Below are 22728 nucleotides of genomic sequence, written 5' to 3'. Positions count from 1 at the left end.
ATGTACATAAAGTAAAATGCAACGTGGACGAAGAACAATAACGGAACGAAAGCAGTGGACAAAGATCCTCACACATTTGTGTCTGACGAGTCTATCGGCGCCAACGGGGGGGGACGATGTACTGCAACGCAACGCGACGGCGTGGAGCGGAGGTTCAGCATGAAACGGTTCCCCTCCAAGCATCGCTTTAAACACAGACGTGAACAAACCCTGGCGTTCACTAGCGACGTAAAAATACCCGACCACGTTTAAACACCAAACATTAGAGTCATTCCTTTTCATCCAGACACGCGATAACGCAAGAAGCAATTTAAATCTTAACAGGTCAGCGGAAGAATTGTAATCGCTTTGGTACGTGTGTGTTCGAACAATGTGCATCCTAACATCAACAGAGCAGAGCTTAAAACATCTTAGGTGCGTTTAAAATGTCACGAGTACCAAGATTCACGGTTAACACCGATTTAAAATGACACAGAAAAACAGAGGCACAAAATGCAGATTTCACAGGACAGGTCGCAGGAAAAAGGAAATCCCAGAGGAATTCACACGCAGGGAAACGCAAGACGAGCGAGGAAGGTTCACCTGGACAGGTTAAAGACAAATACGGAAAACTTAAAAGAGGAAAACATTTCAAACTTTCACTCTGAATGTTTTGGAAACACTTTCAAAATCGACACCATTCACCAATTTCACAATTTTCCATAAGTAGTGAGCTGAGACGACTGCCTGAATGACCACGCCCCCCATCGGTGTGCTTGAGCTGCATGATGAGGCACTTGGAAAGACTGATTGTGCTCCGTCAGCATATTATGTACAGTTGTTACCTCCGTGTTGCCGGAAATCACACCCCTTCAAAAAACTGACGGATCCAAAGCAGCGAGAGTCGCGGTTCCTCCCGCTTCGTGCTGAAACTGGAAGGTCGGCGTCATTTCTTGCTCTTCTCGACTACTGAATATCGAAAACGCGTCACAAACATGTAAAAACAAAAACCTTTTTAGGTAGCGGAAGTGGACGTGATGACCCAGTTACTGATTCCAGATCAGTATCCAAAGGGCGGCTGCTTTGGCCCAGAGGAAATGGGCCGGGCCTGTAATCTCTGGCACAGGATCTAAAGCGAGACGCGAACCGAGTTTAGCTGCAGGAATTCATCCAAGACCAGGACAGTGCAAAAATGTGTCAACAAAACCGCTTCGTCAAAAAAGCAACGAGTCCCATGAAGTAACAAAGAACGGAAAAAAACCCCACAAACAAACACTGGAGTATTTGTTTTTGAATATTCCCTTAAAATATAAAAACTAAACACTGAGCTATAACAATTTTAATTTGTCACACAGATTAATGTTAAACTGTTAAAGCTACATCATAATTAAGGACAAAAATAAAAGACGATGATATTGACAGTCCAACACCTCGCATATCACGACGACGTTCTTCCTCACTGGTCCCACACCAAGACAAAACTCCACAGAGACTCGACTTCACACAACCCAGGACGGTCCCCCCCTGCTCCTTTAAGGCAGGCTGGCGATGTCCCGCTTGGGAGGAGGTCCTGCCGGTTTGCAGGGGGAGCCGCTGGCTTTGTCCTCAAAGACCAAGACGCTACGGGGGGGGAGAGAGGAAGAACAAATCAATCAGCGGTTCTGAGGTTTCCTCTCACGTCCTGGCATCTGATGTAAAAGCCCAAAGGAGCACTGTTTGAAACAAATGTCCTCATCAGCACCATCTAATGGACGAGACGCGTAATGGCGTTCTTTTAAATCGACTCACCGACACACACACGGCAGCGTGTGATGAGAAATCGCTTATCTTTGTGACATGTGGGTCGGTCAAAAACCAGAAAGGTGCTCCAGGGCTTCGGGATCTACTTAACGCAGCGGAGGGAGCGACCCGACGGCAGCCGTTCCAGAGCCCACGGCTGTCTTCAATTTCCTTTTTTGGGAAACCCTGCAAGAGCTCCACTGAGCCCATAAGTTAGGAATGATCCTGCAATCCCAACGCTGGCACCTCCTGATGCCGACCTCCTTCACGCCGGTTCCAGCGCCTCCGCTAAGAGGGCGTCGCCGGTTAACGCCCACCTATTTTCATGAATATGTGTCTTTTCAAAATTATTATTTTTTTGGATCAGGCTAATCTGAAGCTGCTTCAGCCAACGGCGAGCGCAAAGCCTCGATTCTGTCAGGCCGTTCAAACCCGACTCGCTTCCACGAGACTCCGCTCCCACAGGGAACGCCGGGCTCAGCGGCGTGCGGCGCCGGCAACGCTCACGTCCCGCATTCGTTCTGCATTTAAACGATGAAACCAAATTCGATTCGATGCGTCAGGTTGGGAGGGGGCTGTGATTATTGGATGGACTTTAGGAAACGGTTAAGAGCAAAGGAGGAAGAGTTACAGGCGTCCTCTGCTTGGCGCTTCAGGGATTATGAGATTTGCCTGAAGGGTCCAGCCGGCTCAGGACAGGACAGGACAGGACAAGACAGACGCGTAGCAGCCGACAGCTTTTAAGGGGTTTAGCTGCTATGCTATGCTAATCAGAACAGCAGGATGTGTCGCCGAGTCCATCGGGGAACATTTCCCAAAACCAAAATGTCGTTGACCGGAGTTCTTGTCAGTTTAGACGCCGGCTGTTAAGCAGCCGATCATCTGTTACCTAATCACATGATCCCAGCTCAGGACAGGGAGGGGTTGACCAAGGACGGGCTTTGTTACCATGGAGATTAATGACGATGACATCGACCCAGGTGTGTGTGTGCGCTTTGAACACAGCCTCACTCACAGTTTGAGCACAGCCGAGCGCTTGCCCAGCATCATCTTCACGAAGTCCCTGTAGTCGATGGCGGTGCTGTTCCCGGCCACTTCCGTGATCATCTTCTTCAACTCCAGGTGGGTCTTGGGAACGCCGAGCTTCTCCATCATCCGCTTGAGGCCCATCAGATCTGGAAGAGGAGAAAGCCTGCAGACATGACCTCACAATAACCCCCCGATGATGTCATCGCCGGACCGTTCGGGCCCGTCTTCTCGAAACCGAGACTTCTTTTTTGCATTTTAAGTTTCTTAACCACCACTCACCAATCTCTCCCTGGTCGTTCAGGTCGAACTCGGCGTATTTATCTGGAGAAACAGGAAACACAAAGAGGTCGCCGTTAGCCGTTAGCTTTCAGGAAACGCCGCCGCCCCTGAGCCGACACCTGACACGTCAGCGAAAGCGATCTCGCAATGCCGCGTTTGTTCTCGCCGTCTGACAGCTGGACAGGAGAGCAGGTAAAGGAAGGCGGGGGGGGGGGGGACATCTTTTAAAGCCTCCATTCATCATCGCCTGGTCGGAGAGTCGCTCCGGATGCTGACAGAATTAATCAGAACCAGAGCTGCTTTGCTGCTGGGATGCTGGGAGAAAGGAGGATGAGGAGGGAGAGAAAGAAGAATATGAAGCAGAAGTAAAAGAAGAGTGGAAGCTGCTTTACGGAGTACACCGTTTGTTCTCCACCCTGGACTCCTCCCGAGGAGCAGGGAGCCTCCCCCGGGCCTGAAGCTGGGCTCAAACCAGCGACCTTCTGATCGGCTAGCTTAGCACTGCTAGCTTGTTTGCTGCGTACAAACAAACACACAACAAAGCTCCGCCCATTGACTCAGATTACGCTCGCTAGCACCGAGACAGAGGGAGCTGTGAGAACCCACGGTGGGGGGGGGGGGACGACGACAATGAGGACCCTGTTCCCAGAGCCCGAGGAGGGGACACACACACACACACAGACACACACACACACGCACACACACACACACACACACACACGCTTTGGGTCGCCTGTTGTTCAGCGGTTCTTCCTGACCTACTTTCCGGCAGCAGAACCACGCCGGTGTCGTTTTGTGATCTTCATGTTGCCCTTGGATGAACTACGCTGCGCTTTTTTTTATTGGCCCACTTTGCATTTTAAATAAACTTTATTGGCCTTGTTTTGCGTGAACAGTTGTGTTTTAGTGGGGTTGCTTTTTTTCACAGATATATCTCCTTCTTTTTCCGCTACACGCCGTGGGCGGGGCCAGTCCAGCTTTGCCTTTTTATATATGCAGAAGCAGGTAAAAGTCCATCCAATGGCGCCATTATTCCCACCGCCCCCGTCTGACAAGCAGAACAAAGCTGACCCCTGATTACAGGCCGGGACGCCGGGAAGGTCCCGCTTTGGCGCCGACCGAGATCGGGAGGTGGATCGAGGACATCCTGAGAACTTTTCATCCGATGACAAGAAACACAGAATATCAGCCAAGACAACAACAAAACATCCCTTCTGGATCAGAACATCTGGCCCCCTTTTTTCCTTGCTGCTCCATTTCCTCCGGCAATCCCAGATTAAGTAGGACACAGATTATATTTATTATTTCATTTTCACATCCCACATTAGAAAATAAATTAATTTGATCTCCTGCCTGGAAAAATCCCATAAAAAAAACACAACATTTACAGCAAAATAAAACAAAATGCTTTTCATGCAGTGAATGCAAACATCTGGAATAACGGAGTAAGGGGGTTAAATCCTGGAATTGTGTTCCCGTAATTAGCTCCCAGATGGAGTTTCTCAGTATTCCCAGGAGCTACGAGATTATCCGGGAACGTTCTGAATATTTTAACAACAAGCAGACGAACGCCCCGGCGCATTCCTCCAAGACCGCCGAGGACTTGGCCTTGAAAAGCTCCCAGAATCCTCGGCAGTCGATCTTTCCCACAGAGAAAAGCAAAAGCTGAACGTGTGTGTGTGTGTGTGTGTGCGTGCGTGTGTGTGTGTGTGTGTGTGTGCTGACCGCCAACAAACAAACAAACGCCCTGACGGACGGATTCTTACTTTTGAGACCTTCCAACTTCTCAGGCAGGTCTTCTTCATCCCTGTATTTCTGGTCTTCCATGTATTCCTAAAGAGGAGGGGGAGGAAGAGGAAGAGGAAGAGTTAACAAAGGAGGGCAAAGAAAAGACAAGATCAACACGTTTGACAGGGAGAGACGCCCCCATGAAAACCAGCGTTGGACTTAAGAGGGGGGGGATCGGTCCCCCCCCCCTAAACACAGGAACGTCGTCTCCTGAAATCATTCCACCATCAGCAGAGATGAAGGCAGTGGTCCTCCTCCTCCTCCTCTTCCTCATTGACAGCCATGTTGATGTCATCCTGTGCCTCCACGGATTTTCATCTTCCTCCAGAACGCGCCGCGGCTTCGCTGTGACGTCGTCACCATGACCTCTTACGTCCAGTTGCGTCCATCTTGTAGCAGAGACTTACAACGAGCGGTTCATCTGAAGGTCAGAGGGGAACCCAACGCCTCTGGACCCCCCCCCCAACCGGGCTTCCCTGTGGGGGCTGAGGTTCACCCGTGGGAACTGTTCCACAGACCAAACGAGGCGCCCTGTGGTACCCTCTCAAACCTTACGTCATCCGTGCCCACGCGTTCACCAAAAACAAGGCCAATGTCAAGTAAAGCGTGTGCGTGACCGCAGATTCAAATCCTGCGTGACGCGCCGGGGGGGGGGGGGGGGGGGGGGAAGAGAACCCGCGTACCTGGTTGATCTCCTCCAGCTTCTGCATCTGCTGCTCCTTGAAGCGAGCGAAGGCCTTCCCCCCTGCAGAGAGACAACCACGTTATTCCACGCTACTCCACGAACGTCCACGGCGGGCCTGGCGATGCTCCGCTGGCGCGACGCTTCTGCCGCTAGCAACAAAAGATGCCCGAGAAAAGGCGCAAAGCCGCCCGCTCACCTTGGACGTTTGTGTTGGAAGGCATGTCGGGATTTATCCGGTGAGAACGAAGCCAGAAAGTGGGAAAGAAATCCACGCCACAGGGCAACTGTCCGCCGGGGCGACGCTCTAATCTGTCGGAGTCGGATCTGTCGGGTCTGTAGTCAAGGCGCACACGGACGCAATTAATCGACACACATCCGGTCGAGGTTTTCCCAAAATAAAGTTGACCAAATTTAGACGTCTTCGGTGAAGTGGCCCCATCTGAACAAATAAAGTACACTAGAATACGAACACGCTATAAAATAGTAGCTAAAAACAAAACTGAAAATGATTCACCGTGAATTGTAAGGATTAGTATGGCGTATATGTAATATTAGAACTATTACTACTACTAACAATAAAAAATATAGTTTATTTATGAGTGGGTTTCTAGTCAACAAAACAGTCAAAGTACGGATATTAAAATAATTATTATATGCTTATACTGGTGATCAATAATTTTTCCATTGTTTTTATCTTCTATAGTGTTTTCTTTAGCTGTTTTCCTGTTGTGCCCAAATGCGTCGTAATCTCGTTCTGCAGTGCATCTCTGATGTAAAGCCTGAATGACAATAAAAAGGAATCTGAATCTTTATTAATAAACATAACCTCCTCGGCGGAGCTAAAAATCATGCTCTTATTCTGAAGGCCAACACATGCAGATTCCGGTATAATTTAGCGTGATGGCGTGACCCTGACAACGCCGTCGTTACGCCAAAAGTTACGTACAATTAAAAACGTCAGCACGCGCTGCAAAGATTTCTACGTAGTCTGTTTAAAAAAAGTCATGAATGAACTTTTACTGATGAAACGTTCGGCCCATCGATCTCTCGTTTTAACAGCTTGTGTGTTTGACGTTATAGATAAATCCTTTATATTTAGAGATCAATCAAATGTTTCATCAGTACCTATTTATCTATGCTGGTTTTAGCGGGACGGCCGGAAGCCAAAGTAACGGGACTGGACCTGCAAGTTAAAAGATAAAAGATAAAAGAGTTCATTAAAGTCATCACATTCAGAGAGAACACGTCCCAGAACACTGATAATGGGCGAATAACGTGCTTTTATTATGGTCTGACAGCAGGCGCTTCACTTAATGAAACATTGGTGATCAATAACGATATTTAGCCCACTTTCCCTGCACAGCTTTGACTTCCTGCCCTTCTCTGCAGGCCATGCACTTTGACACCCACAGCCAAGTGAGCTTCGATCCATTTAAAGGCATTTCACTCAGGATAATAACATTTCAAATCAATTTCAGGCTGCAGCGACGGAGCCTCGTAAAGACCCAAACTCGGCTCGTAAAAAAGAAGCATTTTGGGGATTACATTTGTTTTCCGGATGGAGAGAAGAGAGTTATGGGAGATGTCGTGACCCCAAAGCAACAGCAACAAAAAAAAAACACACCTGCCTTTTCAAAATAAGGAAAAGTCGACAGAATTCAGCCGAGAAGTGTCAACAACCCTCTATTTTCGTTAACGCAATATGTTCTTCATTCCATGGATCAGGGAAGTAGAAGTACGTCAGATTTAATCTAATGCACTCAAGCAAACACAGAATGTAACTCGAATCTTAGACAGCTTATCATCATCATCATCATCCATCATCATCATCATCATCATCATCATCAGCCTGGTGGTGAAAAGTTTGTGAAAACTCTCCCATAGGATTATTACCTCCACCGAGGGGTGGGGTGGGGGGGTTTATGTAATTGTTTTGCCTTTAGCAAGATAACTCTAAACGGTTACAGATAAATCTTGATGACATTTTCAGGAGATGTTTGAAATATTACCAGGAACAAATGTTGACATTTTAGTGATAATTCAGAAGAGATCTCGGATTCTGGATCACTTAAAAATATTTGTTAATATTGCAGTCAATGGATTCGTCAAAATGTGTAACTCAACTTTGGCTCTTTTCTCATTTGCTTTATCAGAGACGAACTCACCACGCGAGGGCAGCATTGATCCACTCGGATGCAGTTCTCAAACACAAAAGCCTGCCAAGAATCTCACGACACTACATGACAACTTGACAGCTCTCTAAGAGGATTCAGGGACCGGGAATGTTCTCAGGCCAGAGCATGTCATGTAATTACCTCATTCATCCTGCGCTCCTCGCACCTTTTGTGTTGTTTGGAGGGCTCTCAGTGTTTTATAATCTAATTTTTGACGAGCACTTAAGAGGCGATCACTTAAAAACTGTATAACAGCTGGAAAGGCAATTATGAACTGCTTCTCTAAATTGTTATTGCTCACTCCATTCACAGAACCTTTTAGACTTTTATTAAGTTGTTTTGAGTATCTTATCTTTCCTGATTTGTAATTTAATACTAAGAGTGACAGCAATGACCAGTGTCAAGTGACAAACCACAGGATCCACATTCTGCCCGGCTTTAGAGAACATTTCAGCATCTTTTAGTGTCATTGCTGCCCCCCCCCCCCAAAAAAAAGACTCATTTTCTCAAACATAGCAGGCAGATATTTTCAACGAAGAAGCTCAAGCTAGTTAATAGTTTGAAAAACTTAAGGGAAAACAGCCAAATGTTTCCATCAGGAGCTGGTAGAGATTCAATATTACCACTACTTCAAATAAATACTGTGTTTTGGAGACATAATACAACCTTAAAACAAGCATTAAAACAGAAAGTCAAAAATATTGATGAGAGTTTATCTACTCCTGTCTATTAAATACTCTTAAAAGATGCAGACATTTCTGAACACGTCTCCAGTAGCACGTCCTCTACTATCATTCCTAATTGTTATTTTCTCGATTGTTTTGCCAGTTCTCTACTTTCCTGTCTACATTATTTCATTCCAGTTGTACACGTTTGCCTATTTTATTATTTATGTTGTGATGGCTGGAGGTTTAATTAAATGAAGCTCCTCCCGCGGGACAAACCAACTCCTCACTACGTCATTAAACTCACCTTACATTATTCTATTCATTTGGACTCTGATAAAGCTTGACATTTCACAGTGGGGCACGCCGTATTTTTTCCTCCTATAATGTTAAATGAAAGAGGCCCTCCAGGAACGAGGTGTGACTGTAAATGAGCTTTATTTCATCATGCAAAACCTCTTTCTTTATGGAAACTTGTCGTGATGCAGGGAGCGCATCTGCTTGGAGTCTCGTCACGTCGCGTGTCGACTTCTCCATTAACAGTATTAACATTTTTCCTGAAGGCTGCAGCCAATATTCATATTTAAAAAGGGACTACAGTCATTCCGGGTGTCTTCCTCGGATTGAAGGCGCGCATGCAGAATCATCTTAGGAAAGATTTGGCGAAGCAAATAATAAAAAAAAAGCGGGCGATTTTCTGTAGCGTGCCTTGAGTACGAAACTGATTGTATTTTTAATGTCCTCGTGTGGCAAACAGTGTGATGCAACAATGAGAAATACACCTGATACCACCATCACTGGAGACGGCCGAGAGGCAGCTATTTCTACGTGTGCGCTTGATTTCCAAAGGCGAGTACAAATCCCCCTGTAGCTGTTTGTGCAGGGCTCTCTGAGCAGCCCGTCTCTGACATTTGAGAGTATTCTGACATTTACTTTCCCCCTTTGTTATGAGCCTGTTTAATCTACCCACCCTTTAACACGTCTTGCTTACTCCGATGGCGTGGAGCAAATAAAGGAACTCCCCTGCTCTCCGAGTTGAATCTTTCTGACAGTAACCGGGGCGTAGACGTGTTGGTGGTGGCGGAAGCGAAGGTACATCTTCACGGGGCTCAAACGTTTCCCTTTTCCTGGCCTAATTTAACGATTGGCTGTGAAGCGCGGCGGGCGAATGCCTTTGATGTTGAAGATCTGAACTTGTTGCCGCCTGTTCAGGCCGTCTCACTGGCTTTATGCAGAGTTTAAAATTACAAGCTCTTTGGGAGGAAGAAACAAACAAACTACTAACATTTGTCATTTTTGGCATCCTCTGGATACGGTTGCCATGTGAACATCCGACGCATGAGTGCCAGCATGCGCCACGCTGCGCGCATGAGGAGGGGAATGAAGTTAGATGTCAAAAAGAGGCTGGTAATGACCCCCCCCCACACACACACACACACACCAGTAGGCAAACAGCACTGATGATTCACAGACAGTTTCTGTTTGGCTTTTCGCTCCTTGTCGCTGAACCAACTCCAAGTTTGGGCAACAGTTCTCTTTGGAGTAGAACTGACTGCATTCTGTCCTCCCAACTTATTGAACATTTTCTGCTCATGGTGGCTGGCTGCCTTTTGCAGGTTTTGGGTTTTGTCTCTGGGAGAAACTTTTGTTTTTCGGGAAAATACAACTTCAGAAGAGTTTTCTTTTTGTGGGAAAATGGAAAATGGTGGGAAGATGCAAAATGGAGACAATTACAAACTGCCCCCCCCCCCCCCCCCGTTTGATGGATTAACACTGAAAAGCACCGTAGGAGAAAGGTAAATAAATGGCGAGGAATGATGCTTTGCATGATGCATTTCACAAACTCTCTGCAAAGGCGTGTGCAGGCGAAGCGGTGGCCCAGAAAGCCTCTATTAGAGCGATGCAACACAAAGGCTGTGTTGTACACAATTACTGATGCGACGGCTGGAGGCGAAATTCAATCCCCTTGCAGATGAGGGTTTATTGTAAATTTGAACTATTTATCAGCTGCCTGTTTAAATAGCATCGCACAAACCCACTGTGACTGGCTGCTGCACTGTTAACTACATCTGTATTGCTCCATAGACCAATCCTCAGCTGCTACGCCTGAGGAATCTTATCACCATTCAATCACAAGCAAAGGAAGTTCTGGAATACTTAGCATGTTTTTTCTTAATGGGATTCAAGTCAGGCGGCTCTAGAACATCCCAGAATGTGTTCTGAAAGTGATAGGTTATCTTCCTGGATGGGTTTTATCCCAGCAGAAGACATGAAATGAACAAAACTTTGGTTAGTGGCTCGTCAGAAAAATCCTGCACCAGTCACTATAATATCAAACATGCATATTATATAAAGTCACGGCTTCAAGGACTCTTGTTTCTGCTAAGCTAAGCTAACAAACTCAAGCCGAACATCAATGCACAGACGTGAGACTTGTGTGTGTTGATGTGTTTATTTGACAGCGGGTTAAGGTAACACAATACAGATGAGTACATTCAATGAAATGTCAAACCTTTTTTTTAATAGCTGCAGTGTTTTAAAAACGCCAAAATACACGTGCAAAGATTGGCGGCGCGCTATTTTAAAGCAAGACTCCTGCCCTACAAATGGCTAAACGCAGTCATAAAATGTTTTCTGATGATGTAACGCTTTTGTATTTCGGATCATTTCCTGTCACACCCTCTCATTCAGCCGTGAGCAGCTCCTCCAAGCAGCTTGGTTCACGTCCATCCAAAACTACGCAAAAGAATCGCTCATCCAATTTAGCGTACCGCTTGGCAATACAGTAAAATATGGTTTCCGGACGGTGCGATGAGCCACGAGACGAGGGCAAGGGATGCTGGGTCATTTTGATTCCACAGAGAGAAAGAGAAGAAGACACAGCGGTCACCCCTGGAAGAGTCCTGAACGTTGGCTTTGTGCTGTTAAAGCCCGACCCGAGTCCGTCGAGGCCGAGGCCGCTAATTGTTAATTAAGCCGGGCTGATGAAAAGCAGCTCAAGTGTAAATGGATGTGTCAGACTGGAGGAGCGCTCAGACGCACCTTTCACCCCCCACAAAGGAGAATCAGCATTATTCTGAACTTGAACACGCACTCCAGCGATTCGGAATGGCTGTGCTTATTATTCAAGGGGAAATTAAAGTTTGGAAGCAGTTGTTTAAAAAAAAGAGAAAGAAATTAAAGTGGAAAAAAACCCACAGAAGGAGGCGACAGATTAAGGAGAAATCACCGGAGACAGCAGGTGAATCTGTCTGTAGAAGTGTGTGTCGCTGTAGGAATGTGTAAGCAGGATAAAAATGACCCCCCCCACCCCGCACCGTTTAAGAAAATCCACCTACACCTTCCTGATGTCCAGGTAATCACCGGTCCAGTCGCCGGCCCCTGCAGCCGCTATCCTTTTCCTGGACGCGTGGCCTCGGGACAGGACCGAGGCAGGTTGGAGGCGATGTCCCTGAGACTGTCTCTCTCCTCTCTGATCTCCTGTAAGTCCTGTTCAAGGACGTGCATCTGGCTCTGCTGCTCCCGAGCGGCCGAATGCAGCGTCTCGATTTTCAGACCCAGCACGGGGCTCTCGACGCTCCCGCGGAGCATGCGGAGGCGGCGCTCCGTCTCGTTCAGGATCCGGTCGAATCTCTCCAGCGGAACGTTTCCATCTGGACACGGGAAACCACGCGTCAGCTTATTCTGCTTTTATTTAGTGTGACTGATGATCGGTTTGTTCTTCAAGAACACAATACAAAAACTACTTAATAATATAATAATAGAGTCAGAAATACGCAACCGCACAAATTTAATACACTGAAATTGACCTGCAAAACATATAATGGGCCTGACTAACAGCAGTTATTCTTGATTTACCATGGGGATGAAAGTCTGGGGTTTATTTCCATGTTAAATGAGCCATTATAAGGCACAGAGCTCTTTAGTGATCTGGCATTTAAAGGTGTAATGAAGATTAACGAGTTTTTAATTCATGCAAGACAAAAAAAAAAAGTAGCTACAGTAAAAAACATCACCCATAAAAGAATGACTCACTGATATTCCTGATTAGCTCTGTGAGCGTATCCGAGTAGACATGCAACTGGAGTTTGGCTGCCTCCATGTCCTCCTTTATGCTGCTCAGGGACACCTGAGGCTGGAAACGACAAGACAAGTCCTCGACTTTTAAGCGACGCCGATGAGCCGTGGATCAACAGGCAGAGATATGTCCGTGTCGCGTACCTCTGAGGCGATCTGGGAGTTTGCCTCGTCAGTCAGCATCTGCTGCTCAACGAGCTGCCGTAAAGCAGAGTCGACGTGGGCGCTGAGGTGCACGGACGCCGTCCTGGTGTGTTTGGCTTGGGTCAGAACCGCCTTGGACTCCTGCAGGCAGAGGAGGGAAGAAGACCGGGAGGGAGGAGCCGACAGTTACAGAGAGTTCCATTACTTGTGGTGTGAGATGATGATGATGATGAAGAGAGAGTTGATGTTTACCAGGTATGACATCATCCTGGGAACCGGAATATAATCTGCTCATGAATGGCGGGTCAGCTACACACCTTTGCCACGGCGTGTGCCATCTGCTCCGCCTCTTTGGCGGCGTTGCCGGAGAGGCTGGTGTTTTCCAGAGCCGGTTTCAGCGTCATCTCGATCTGGGAGACTCTCCTCCTGACGTCGGCCAGAACCTTCTCCTGCAGGGGTCGCTCTTTCTTCAGCGCAGCCTGGGTCTGGGTCTGTCGGAGCGGCCAGTCCTTCGCCATGTCTGGAAGAGGAACGGAACTAAAGTCATGACAAAATAAGCGAAATGGAAAATAAAGCGGCTCCGGAAGAAGTCGGTGTTGCATTGAATAAAAATGAATCCTTTGGCAGTCTGAGGAAACAACCTCCATCCCCAAGATGCTGTAAAAAGAAAACATTTCATTTCATCAGGTTTTTAATGGATGCCGCTGACAAGAAGGTCAAAACATTCAGACGGAGATGACGTATCGCAGGAATACTTCTACGTGTTCACGATGTCAGGATTTCAGCTTGAGTTCAAACGAATCGGCCCGACCGTCCACAAAAAACAAGGGTGAAAATTAAAACATGCCTGAAAGACAGCGACTCACTGTCTATTTCTCTGTGGAGCGCCATGGCGCCTGATTCCACCTCCTTCCCTGTCACCACGGACGACAGCGCCGTGACCTTTGACCCTTGAGTGTGAGCTTGCAGCTTGAGAAAGAAACATGAGGGATTAAACATTAAACCAGTGACGTCTTCAGTCTTCAAAGCTTCAGCGATGTATAGAATGATTTTTTTTTTTTTTGCAGCTGGAATCAATGCGTTAGCGTGCTAGCATTTGGTGCGATAACAGCATGTGTCTGCTGGGAATTCCGTTTTTCCAGGTTGGACCTGAAGGTCCCGCTACGTGGGAAAATTTTCCAAACCATAGTGATGAACGTCAGGATTTTTCCCATTCGACACACTGCTAGCGTTGCTAAAAATCTTCCCGTGAGATTTCAGACTATCGCATGCTTTTAATGCAGTCACCTCACTGAGGACGTCGACTTTCTCCAGCTGCTGATTGGCCGCCTGTTGAAGCGACTTCATCTCCTCTCCGATCGCTCCGATGAGATCTTCTTTGGTCTGAATTTGCCGGTCCAGCACTTCTATTTGTTTCATCAGGTCGTCCCCAAACTAAGCAGGAAGCAGAAATAGATCAATCTGATGTCGATGCTAACGCTAAATCAACCTGGCGTTGCTTCCTGTGGCACTTCTTCATCCATCCAATCAAAGAGGGCGTTTTTTTTTTTTGTCTCCTCAGGAGTTTATCATCCTTCGCTGCAACAGCATGAGCTGAAAATCCTTCTCCTCTATTGCTTCCCTCTCTGTTTGCCAAATGTTAAATTAAGAAGAAACACCAGAGTGGAGTTAACTTCCCACTCTTCAAAAAAAGAGAGAGATGGATGCATCTCTCTGTGAATGCACAGTAAAACGAGCCGGAATGGTTTCTCATCTGTGCAGCTATCACAGCAGCTTTAACTAGGCTAAATTATGCTCTAATGCAGGGGTCCCCAAACTACGGCCCGCGGGCCGGATCCGGCCCATTTCCACATTTGGCCTGGCCCCCTGAACAATACCAGAGACCCAAAATAAAATTTACTTATTTTCCTTTCCATACAACATGAGTAGCCCCCCTTTTATTTTTAATGACTGTCACATACGGCCAGAAAGTTAATGTTCCGATGTTCTGTAATATCAACTTACCGTATTTTCACGGTAAGATGCACGTAAAAGTCTTAAATTATCTTCTAAATTTGCCGAACGTCCTATCGTCCGCGCGTCCTATGTTTTGTTGTAAGGCGGACTCCGTCAGGCGCCTCGCGGAGTGATACGTACCGATGCTGTCCTTCAGCATAGTATTATAGTCAGGCGCCTCGCGGAGCGATACGTACCGATGCTGTCCTTCAACATAGTATTATGGCGTGCTAACGAAGCGGAGGAGGCTGTCGGCCCCGCAGCAGAACACGGGAATAGAGCAGCGGAGAGAGGATCCAGCATTAATGAATCCATGGAGGAAGAGGAGGAAGCAAGAAGAAGACCTGCGATCGGCGACGCCGTGCGCGCTGGTCTCACCGATACGGTCTAAGCCGGGGTGAAGCAAGCTAACTCGCTAACGGGCTGACTAGCAAGATAGCTTATCATCATCGTCCCCGGTGGATTAACCAAAGACCGCGCAACGTTAAACTGCGGGCTGCGTGGGAGCGCCGGATAACGGGAGAACACGGTTCCACTCGGAGTGGAAGGCAGCGCAGCGTCACCGTTTGCGAACGGAGTGTAGCTGCTTCGGCTGACTGTTTGCTAGCATTGTTGTACGAGCCTTCGCAGAAGCCGCCGCCGCACGGAAAGAGACTGGCGATGAAGAAAGGGAGCCCGGCATGTTTGACGGAGATCTAGCGCAGCTGTTCAATTAAAAATTCTGTGTACCAAACTGGTTTGCTCCGGCTCTGTTTTTGAAAACGCGCACTAGTATGCTTGTTTGATGACGATTAAAGATGTGAGTACCAAACTCGGTTTTGCTCCTGCTTTAGTTCGCGCACAGATCATGCCGGCGCCCTTTGTATGTTTAAAGAAAAATCAACTGTTCATGAGACTGCGCCGAATCAGCAGGCCGTGAAAACACGGTATGATAAAAGGGCAAAACGGCCCTGGTATCGAATCCCACTACGGGAATGAGGTGGAGCAGGGGCAACAGGGCGGGCCCGGGGCACACCTGGGCGCAATGGAGTGGACCAGTGGACCACTCCATAACCCTCCTAACCCTAACCCTAACCCTAGGGTTAGGGAGCGGACCAGTGGACCACTCCATTCGCCCAGGTGGGGCCCTAGGCCTACCCCGCCGCCCCCGCGCCACCCCCGCTCCCACAGGTGGATGCGAACCCAGTCCCTCCGGCTGTGAGTCGGTAACCCTACCGACCACGCCACCGTACAGGTGAGGAGACCTGAGGTATTACTAAAGTCGTACCTGTCAAATAATAAGTTGATATCTCAGACCACAGTGTGTTGCTATGTTGTTGTGTTGTTATGTTGTGCTTTTTCCTTTTGTGTTACGTGGAGTGGGCGTGTCTCCGACCAGGCGACGTCGTACTGGATTCGAAACCAGTGCCCCTGGTCTAAAGTCAACAATGCTACCGTCTATTTATCCTAACGCCTGATAGGATAGCGTCTGGGTGGTGTAGTGGGTAGTGCACCTGACTCCCTGCTAGGAGGTCCTGGGTTCAAAACCAAGGCGTGCAGCATTCAGGTTCCTTACAATAATTTGAGGTTTGTTGTTTGCTCCTCTGCAGCTGCATTGGATCGGCTGATTGATCCAGTCTTTCTTTGCCTCTGCACTTCGTGATAATGCTGGAGAGAGACTGAGTTTGGGTGTGAGAGGCATTGCGTGTGTGATGCTCGATTCACGTCACTGTGTGTAGTTGTGATGGTGAGATGAAGCCTAAACTACAGCCTGCCTCCGCATTCGGCCCCTAAATGTTTAGGCACCCCTGCCATCGTCACACTTTTCCTACAAACTGACCCCAGCCCTCCATCAGAGAAGGAAAAAGTGATGTGGCCCTCACAGGAAAAAGTTTGGGGACCCCTGCTCTAATATAACATAATGGCACTTCAAAATCCATTTGTCGACTGCAGGTGCTGCCCAAGCTGACCTCTGCCGTACGGTTGGCTGGATGTGTTTCGCTGAGATCCAGTGATGGGATGGCATCCGTTAGAGCCGGCGGATGCAACGGTGATGCGATGTTACCCAGGGCCAGCCTGAGACTGTCGGCTTCCGCCTCCAGGGCCCGATGCTTGGCTGCGGTTTCATTCACCTGCGCTGTCAGGCTGTCCTTCTGCTGCTGCATCCGCGTGACGCTGAGATGAGAAGAGAGGAGAGCAGATGTTTCTGAAGGATGTAAAAAATTTATTCTAAGCTCATTCAATTAAATTTCGTGTCTTATTTTTTTATTTTTTTTAAAAGAGGCTGATGCCATCTAATGTTGAAATCGACACAAATCTGCAAATGAGAATCTGGAGGCTGATGGGAGTCGAGAGGCGCAAAGAGATGGAATGAAAGCGCGATGCATTCAGGAGAGGTGTTGCAGCCCTTTCCACACCTCAACCGCCGCCATGCATGCTTCTACATTAAATGGAGTGAAAACAGGACAATTACCTTCATCTGTTTGGTGGACGTGTAAAATACTGCTGGCAGGATAAAAGACTCGCATCCTTTGACTGTCAATGCAAGAATGCTATTGGTCAGAAACTGCAAAGTTTCACTTTATCACATTAATCTCATGTTTAATCATGAGTTTAAAATACAATTAGGAGTAGAATTTGCCGAGTGAAAACATCTTGAGGTGCTCGGCATTGCCCAAAACATCTACGATGAATTGCAAACTTAATTCGCAGACGAGCACATAAAGAGTTCCACAGTAATGTCTGCTGTAAAGTGAATGCAAACAGCCGGCCTGCAAATTGTTTGCAAAGTAAAATTCCACCTAAACGAACGTCACAGTGAAAAGTTCCACGCTGATAGTGATAAGGAAAGTGGGGCCTGTACCCTGGCGTACTCCTACTGTGGAGCTGTCCGTGGTGCTGAAATGCGCCACTTTGTTTTGGAGGGCCCCCTGAAACGACGCTTCCCCCCACATGACAAAACAAAAGCAGTGCGTTTCAGCACCACGGACAGCTCCACAGTAGGAGTACACAGGGTATAGGGCAGGGGTGGGCAAACTAAGTCATTTATATTAGTTCACACAAACACCCTGGCCCGGCCCCTCTGTCAAATTTTAGGACCCATTGTGGCCTGCGAGTCAAAAAGTTTGCCCACCCCTGGGTTAGAGGCTGCTCTACAAAGCGAGTGGGGCATTGTGTGACTTCTTATCTTGTCCAGAGTACAAAGATTGCTGCTGTGAGAGATCAAACATCTGTTTCACTCGGAGAGCGCGGACCTCCACCAAGCATCTCATTTCTGTGATTTGATCCATACGTGAAGCGCTCAGGATTAACCGTCCTGGTTCGAACACGCGGTCAAATGGTTTCACATGCTTTTTCATAGCAGGCATTGAATTACACTCTGCCCAGATTGATGCTGCTGCCCAGACTGTCTATAATTTAGGTTTGTTAATGTTGTGCATCGAGACCTGCCTCTCCCGATCCCAGCCGACTGCTGTTACAAAGGGGGGGGATCAATTCCCAGTTTCTGGCTTCCTGCTCTCATCATGGCCACCCGAGGGCTTCTTGCATCATTCTTCCTAGCATTCCGGATAATCCTCAGAGCAATCACACGCTAGGAGATGCAGCGAGCGCGTGGAAAATCCGAGAGAGCAATGGGCTTGCAGTGGAGAGAAGTCTTACCTCTGTGGCTAAATGTCTTACTCCTAAACTCCCCTGTGCTTCCAAGGGCCTCTGTGGGGAAGAGAACCCTGAGCTGCACCAGGGATAGGCGCACTTTGTTCGGACCCCGCTACCGAAAGCAATAACCCAGAGAGCTGCAGCTCGTTTGGATTTCCACAGCACAAGATGCTTTACGCGTATGCACGACGTTCCTTTCAGCTGGTCTTGTGCGGTGTGCGCTCGGCTTTGTCGGGCTCACCGCTCCGTTAGGTTCTTGATGTACTCCTCCGTGGAGTTGTCCTGCAGCAGATCCATCAGGAAACCTAGGGTCCGTTCTGAGGCGGTTACCGCCCTGCCGGCCACGGCCTCGATGCGGTCCGCTGTCTCTCTGTGACTGGGAGGGAGGAAAGGAGGAAGTGAGTTAAATGGAAGAACGGAGCGTTGCACCCGCCTGAGGAGAGACGAAATGGGCTCCGGTGATGACGACTCCCCTCGCCGGCTCTCCGGTCCAGGTTTCTGCAGCCGTTCCTATAAATATCGCTGCATCTTCTAACGGGACTGGAGTCGACAGGATTCAGATACAGCGTGCAGTAACGCCTACGCCGGCCTTTCTCCGAGCCCAACCAGGAAAGGACGGTGGCGCGTCTGTCCATTCTGGGCCACCGTAGAAACACAAGCTCATTCCACGCTGACGATAACGCACAATCATGAATATTGTGTTCTGGGTGAAGTGAGCTGGATGTGTTATTAAATATATAAATAAATCATCCGTTTCATCTTTAATAATGTCAAGCAAGTTTTTTTGGTTTGGCTTGACTTCATTTTAGTCAGAAAACTGTCTCGAGTAATGTTTTAACGTTATTTCCCTATAGCTTATATACATATATATATATATATATTTTTTTACATTTAGGGTTCCCCCACTGACCGAGTCCAACTTGAACCCATCACGATGTTCCAGTTCTGTTCCTTAATCCAAACATTCGTTTCATAAAACACAAAAAACGTCCACCTGACTTACATTTTCACCAGGGCCTGTGAGTCATTGACCATCGTGTTCCATTTGTTGGGTCCGGACGCTGCCTCAAAGGGAATGATCTATGAAACAGAGATGGAACAAAAAAACATTTCCACGTGTTCAGTCACGATGAATCACATCAACTCGCGCTGAGGCCGAGCGGAGAGCTTAATTCAGAACCCGGCTTTTGTTTCCATGGAGAACTCTGGATCTCCATGAACCTCTCTGTGTGCAGGTCATGGAGGGGGGGGGGGGGGGGCATGAATCAGGCATCCATCTGGGTCAGACTGAACAACGACAGCATGTTGAAGTGACGGCCCTGTGATTCACCTACCATGTTGTCCAGGTCCAGCGTCGCCCGCTTCAGCTGTTCCTGAGACGCTCCCAGCACGGACAGCGTCTCTGTGAAGGTTTGACAGACAGCGGCGGGCTCGGCGTCCGTCACGCCGCCGCTGCAGTTCAGAGCTGACGTGATGCCGTGCAGCTGGGATGAGAGCCCGCCTGCAGAAGCTTCCAGCAAGGAAAATTGTTTTATGAAGGCCTCCCGGGCTTCTGAAGGAACACAGAGCAGGAAGCAAATAAAACCGCAGTTAAACACTTAACAGATTATTTCACAGAGAATAGTATTTTCTCCACTCCACCGTTAGAGTGCTGCAATTTGACGCATTACTCTAATTTGCTGTGTGAATTCAGCCTCTTATCCTTCCTGTATCAGTAACTGTGTCCGGATGCGGAGGATTGTCACAGCCGGACTTTGTTTCTGCGCTGACCGGTCTGAGTTACAATTAGCACAAAGCCTTTGGGTGTTTGTTCTTCATTCTTTGCCTTTGCCTTGTCATAAAATAAGACATAACTTGTGTGTGTGTGTGTGTGTGTGTCACAGTGTGCATGTGCTATTTTAGCCTGTGTGCCCACACAGTCAATTTGTTGCGCCCACATACTCATTAAATTATTATAAGGCCACCCGATGTCTCAAAGTGCACAGCTGGTGTGTGTGTGTGTGTGTGTGTGTGTGAGCATGCATGGGAGGGGGAGGGGGGGTTGTTAGACGACTGTTGTCGTGCTTGGGACTATAGTCGTAATAAACCGAGGATTAGAGACGCCTCGGCCGTCGTTTTAAATAAAGATTAATTTGGGTTCGAGGTGACTCGTCCTGTATCGTAATGATTGGCCTCAGTTTGGCCCGTGCAGCTGAGCCCCGCCCCCTCTCCAAACCCAAACATAATGAGGGGATGTAAGCGTCGTGTTAAGGTCATTAGAAGAGGCTTGTGCTGCTGCCGGCTTCCTGATTTAATCGCTTTGTTGTGTTGTATCTGTACCGCCGTCACACTGAGGAGCAGCAGCCCATTTGTACAACGCCGGCTGGATTTCTAGTAGCTGTAATGCGACATGTTCGTCTAACACGCGTCCGATTCCACACGGCAGAGCCTGGCGTGCGTCTCCGGCGTGACCACGGAGGAGACGCTACCGTTAGCGCCTCTTCTGGTTACCTTGGAAGGCCAGGAAATCCTCCAGAGCGTTGGGTAGAGCGTCCTCCCCCTGGTGCTCGTGCAGCCCGGCCACGTGATGCTTCAGCAGGTCCTGCTGCTGCTTCCCGAATCTACCTCTGCAATCAAAACGAGCCAAGAGCCTCTCCAGATCCAGCAGGCGAGCCTTGAGGTTTTCCACCTGCGGAAAGCGCCGAGATTTATGACCGAAGGTGTCGATGACAATACGGAGCGCAATCACGAAACAGCCAGAAGAATAAAGAGAAATAAAAACAGGCTGCAGCAAAAATATCCATTCATCCAGATCTGTACTTAATAATTCAGACACTGGGATTGAATAGAGCCGCAGCATCACAATGCAGTATTTCAACAAAGGCAATGAATAAATGAATATCAACAACAGGCGGATAAAACGCACTTTTCCTATCCGCATCCTCTCGCACTGTTCTCTGCACGGAATGGGAGCGTTTCTGAAGATGGGCTGATTAGATTCCTTGGAAAATGGAAGCATACATCTGGAAATGGAAGGAAGGTGCCGCGATTGGCCCCAATTTGTCGACCCTCGAAGCTAAACGGTCCGGACTAGAAAGAACAGCAGCCAATCAGGAAGCGTGATAGACATGTTACGATCAGCGAAGGGCGTAAATGAGCTCATGTCTCTTTATAATGAAATACCGGGATCCTCGTTTGTGTCTTCAAACAAGCACCTTATATATTTTCTCATTGCTTTATCACTTTATCCGGCCGGCCGCTCCCAGGTTTCTTTTAATAGCTTCCCTGATCATCGATCGAACCTCTCAGCTGTCCTCTCCGTGTGCTTGTTATTCTTTCCCTTCCCGTGAGCAAAGTGCGAGCAGAGACCCAGAGGGCGGAGGAGGCGGGGGAGTCGGGCTAGACTGAAGATGGGGAGAGTAATTGCAGGTGTTGAGAGCAGACAAGGCTGGGATGTTCACTGAATTGCTAACACTGTTGAAATCACAGCTGGCATTCGCACAGGTACGAGCCGGTCCGGAGAGAACACAGAGTCACTTTAGCCGGAACGGGAATATGTTCGGAGAAAAGACAGAACATGTCGGAGCTACTGGAACGGCCAAATCCTGGGAGGCAGCGCCTCGGCATGCAGACGGGGGCTGCAGCGAAAACAAAAGGGATGGAAGGAAGCAGCGTAGGAGATCATTAGGGCAACTCTCCCCTTCTGTTTCTCCACGCAGTTACTGTTTACGAGCAACGCACAAATAAGAAGGAGCCATATGGTTGTCGCGAGGGTTTACACAAGGGAGATGTGCTGCAGGGACCGGGCTATTTCCAGAACAAATTGCACCTCATAATAACAATATGGAAGAGACCATCTGTGCGTAGACTTGATATGATCAGAATATGTGCAGCAGACATCAATACACACGAGAGGAGGGCAACAATCGATGCCGGGGACATCAGCGAATTTACCAAAGTGTCGTACTCATGATTTGAAATATCGACAGGAACAAGAAACTGCTTATGAAGAAAAAACATCGATCGTTCGCTGATTTCAACTGTTGCTTCACAATGCCGTGATTTTAATTCTCCAGGATTTGAACCTTCAGCTCCGGAAAACCTTTACCGACGAGAACTGGAAGAGGTCGTGTGATTGGTGCCGTTTGTTTGTGATCCGATTCAGAGACTTATCCAGATGCTGTTACGGATGCAAATTTATAATTGTTGCTATGGTAAAACTGTGACGTAAACAGGATGTCAACATGATGTCAACATGATGTCAACAGGATGCAGACAACATGTAAACAGGATGTAAATAGGACACAAACAGGATGTAAACAGGATTCAAACAGGATGTAAACAGGATGTAAACAAGATGTTTAAAAAGCCGCTTCCTTCCTTCCTCAATTTCATTTGTGCGTGCAACGAAGATGGAATAGCTGGTGCAGTTCTTACTCCGATGACATTGAACATCGCTACATTTGTGAACACGCCCTTAAAGCAGCCAAAACCAAAATCTGACTGGCTCACACCATCT

General features: G+C 47.9%; 2 protein-coding genes across 2 annotated transcripts in view; both read right to left on the bottom strand.

The window, feature by feature from the left end:
- Window positions 1–1333: 1333 nt before the first annotated feature.
- On the bottom strand, window positions 1334–5824 carry LOC137916115 (allograft inflammatory factor 1-like). Its single transcript, XM_068759216.1, has 6 exons — window positions 5736–5824; window positions 5538–5599; window positions 4833–4899; window positions 3067–3108; window positions 2774–2933; window positions 1334–1599 (listed from the first exon to the last, which is right to left on the bottom strand). The coding sequence occupies exons 1-6, from the start codon at window positions 5758–5760 to the stop codon at window positions 1512–1514; spliced, it is 444 nt and encodes a 147-aa protein (XP_068615317.1). The 5' UTR covers window positions 5761–5824; the 3' UTR covers window positions 1334–1511.
- A 5944-nt stretch (window positions 5825–11768) lies between these two features.
- Window positions 11769–22728, bottom strand: part of LOC137916114 (laminin subunit gamma-3-like) — a gene marked incomplete at its 5' end in the record, with an annotated part of 51193 nt that continues 40233 nt past the window's right edge. The window contains 11 exons of the mRNA XM_068759215.1: window positions 11769–12031; window positions 12414–12513; window positions 12600–12740; window positions 12917–13119; window positions 13466–13568; window positions 13887–14033; window positions 16544–16748; window positions 18472–18606; window positions 19234–19310; window positions 19565–19782; window positions 20721–20898. Of these exons, the coding sequence (XP_068615316.1) occupies window positions 11769–12031; window positions 12414–12513; window positions 12600–12740; window positions 12917–13119; window positions 13466–13568; window positions 13887–14033; window positions 16544–16748; window positions 18472–18606; window positions 19234–19310; window positions 19565–19782; window positions 20721–20898 (1770 nt within the window). The remainder of the gene's footprint in view (window positions 12032–12413; window positions 12514–12599; window positions 12741–12916; window positions 13120–13465; window positions 13569–13886; window positions 14034–16543; window positions 16749–18471; window positions 18607–19233; window positions 19311–19564; window positions 19783–20720; window positions 20899–22728) is intronic.

Source organism: Brachionichthys hirsutus, unplaced genomic scaffold (genome assembly GCF_040956055.1).
Source record: "Brachionichthys hirsutus isolate HB-005 unplaced genomic scaffold, CSIRO-AGI_Bhir_v1 contig_638, whole genome shotgun sequence".
Taxonomy (NCBI): Eukaryota; Metazoa; Chordata; class Actinopteri; order Lophiiformes; family Brachionichthyidae; genus Brachionichthys; species Brachionichthys hirsutus.
Note: the sequence above shows the minus strand (reverse complement) of the source record. Positions and strands in the feature narration are given on the sequence as shown.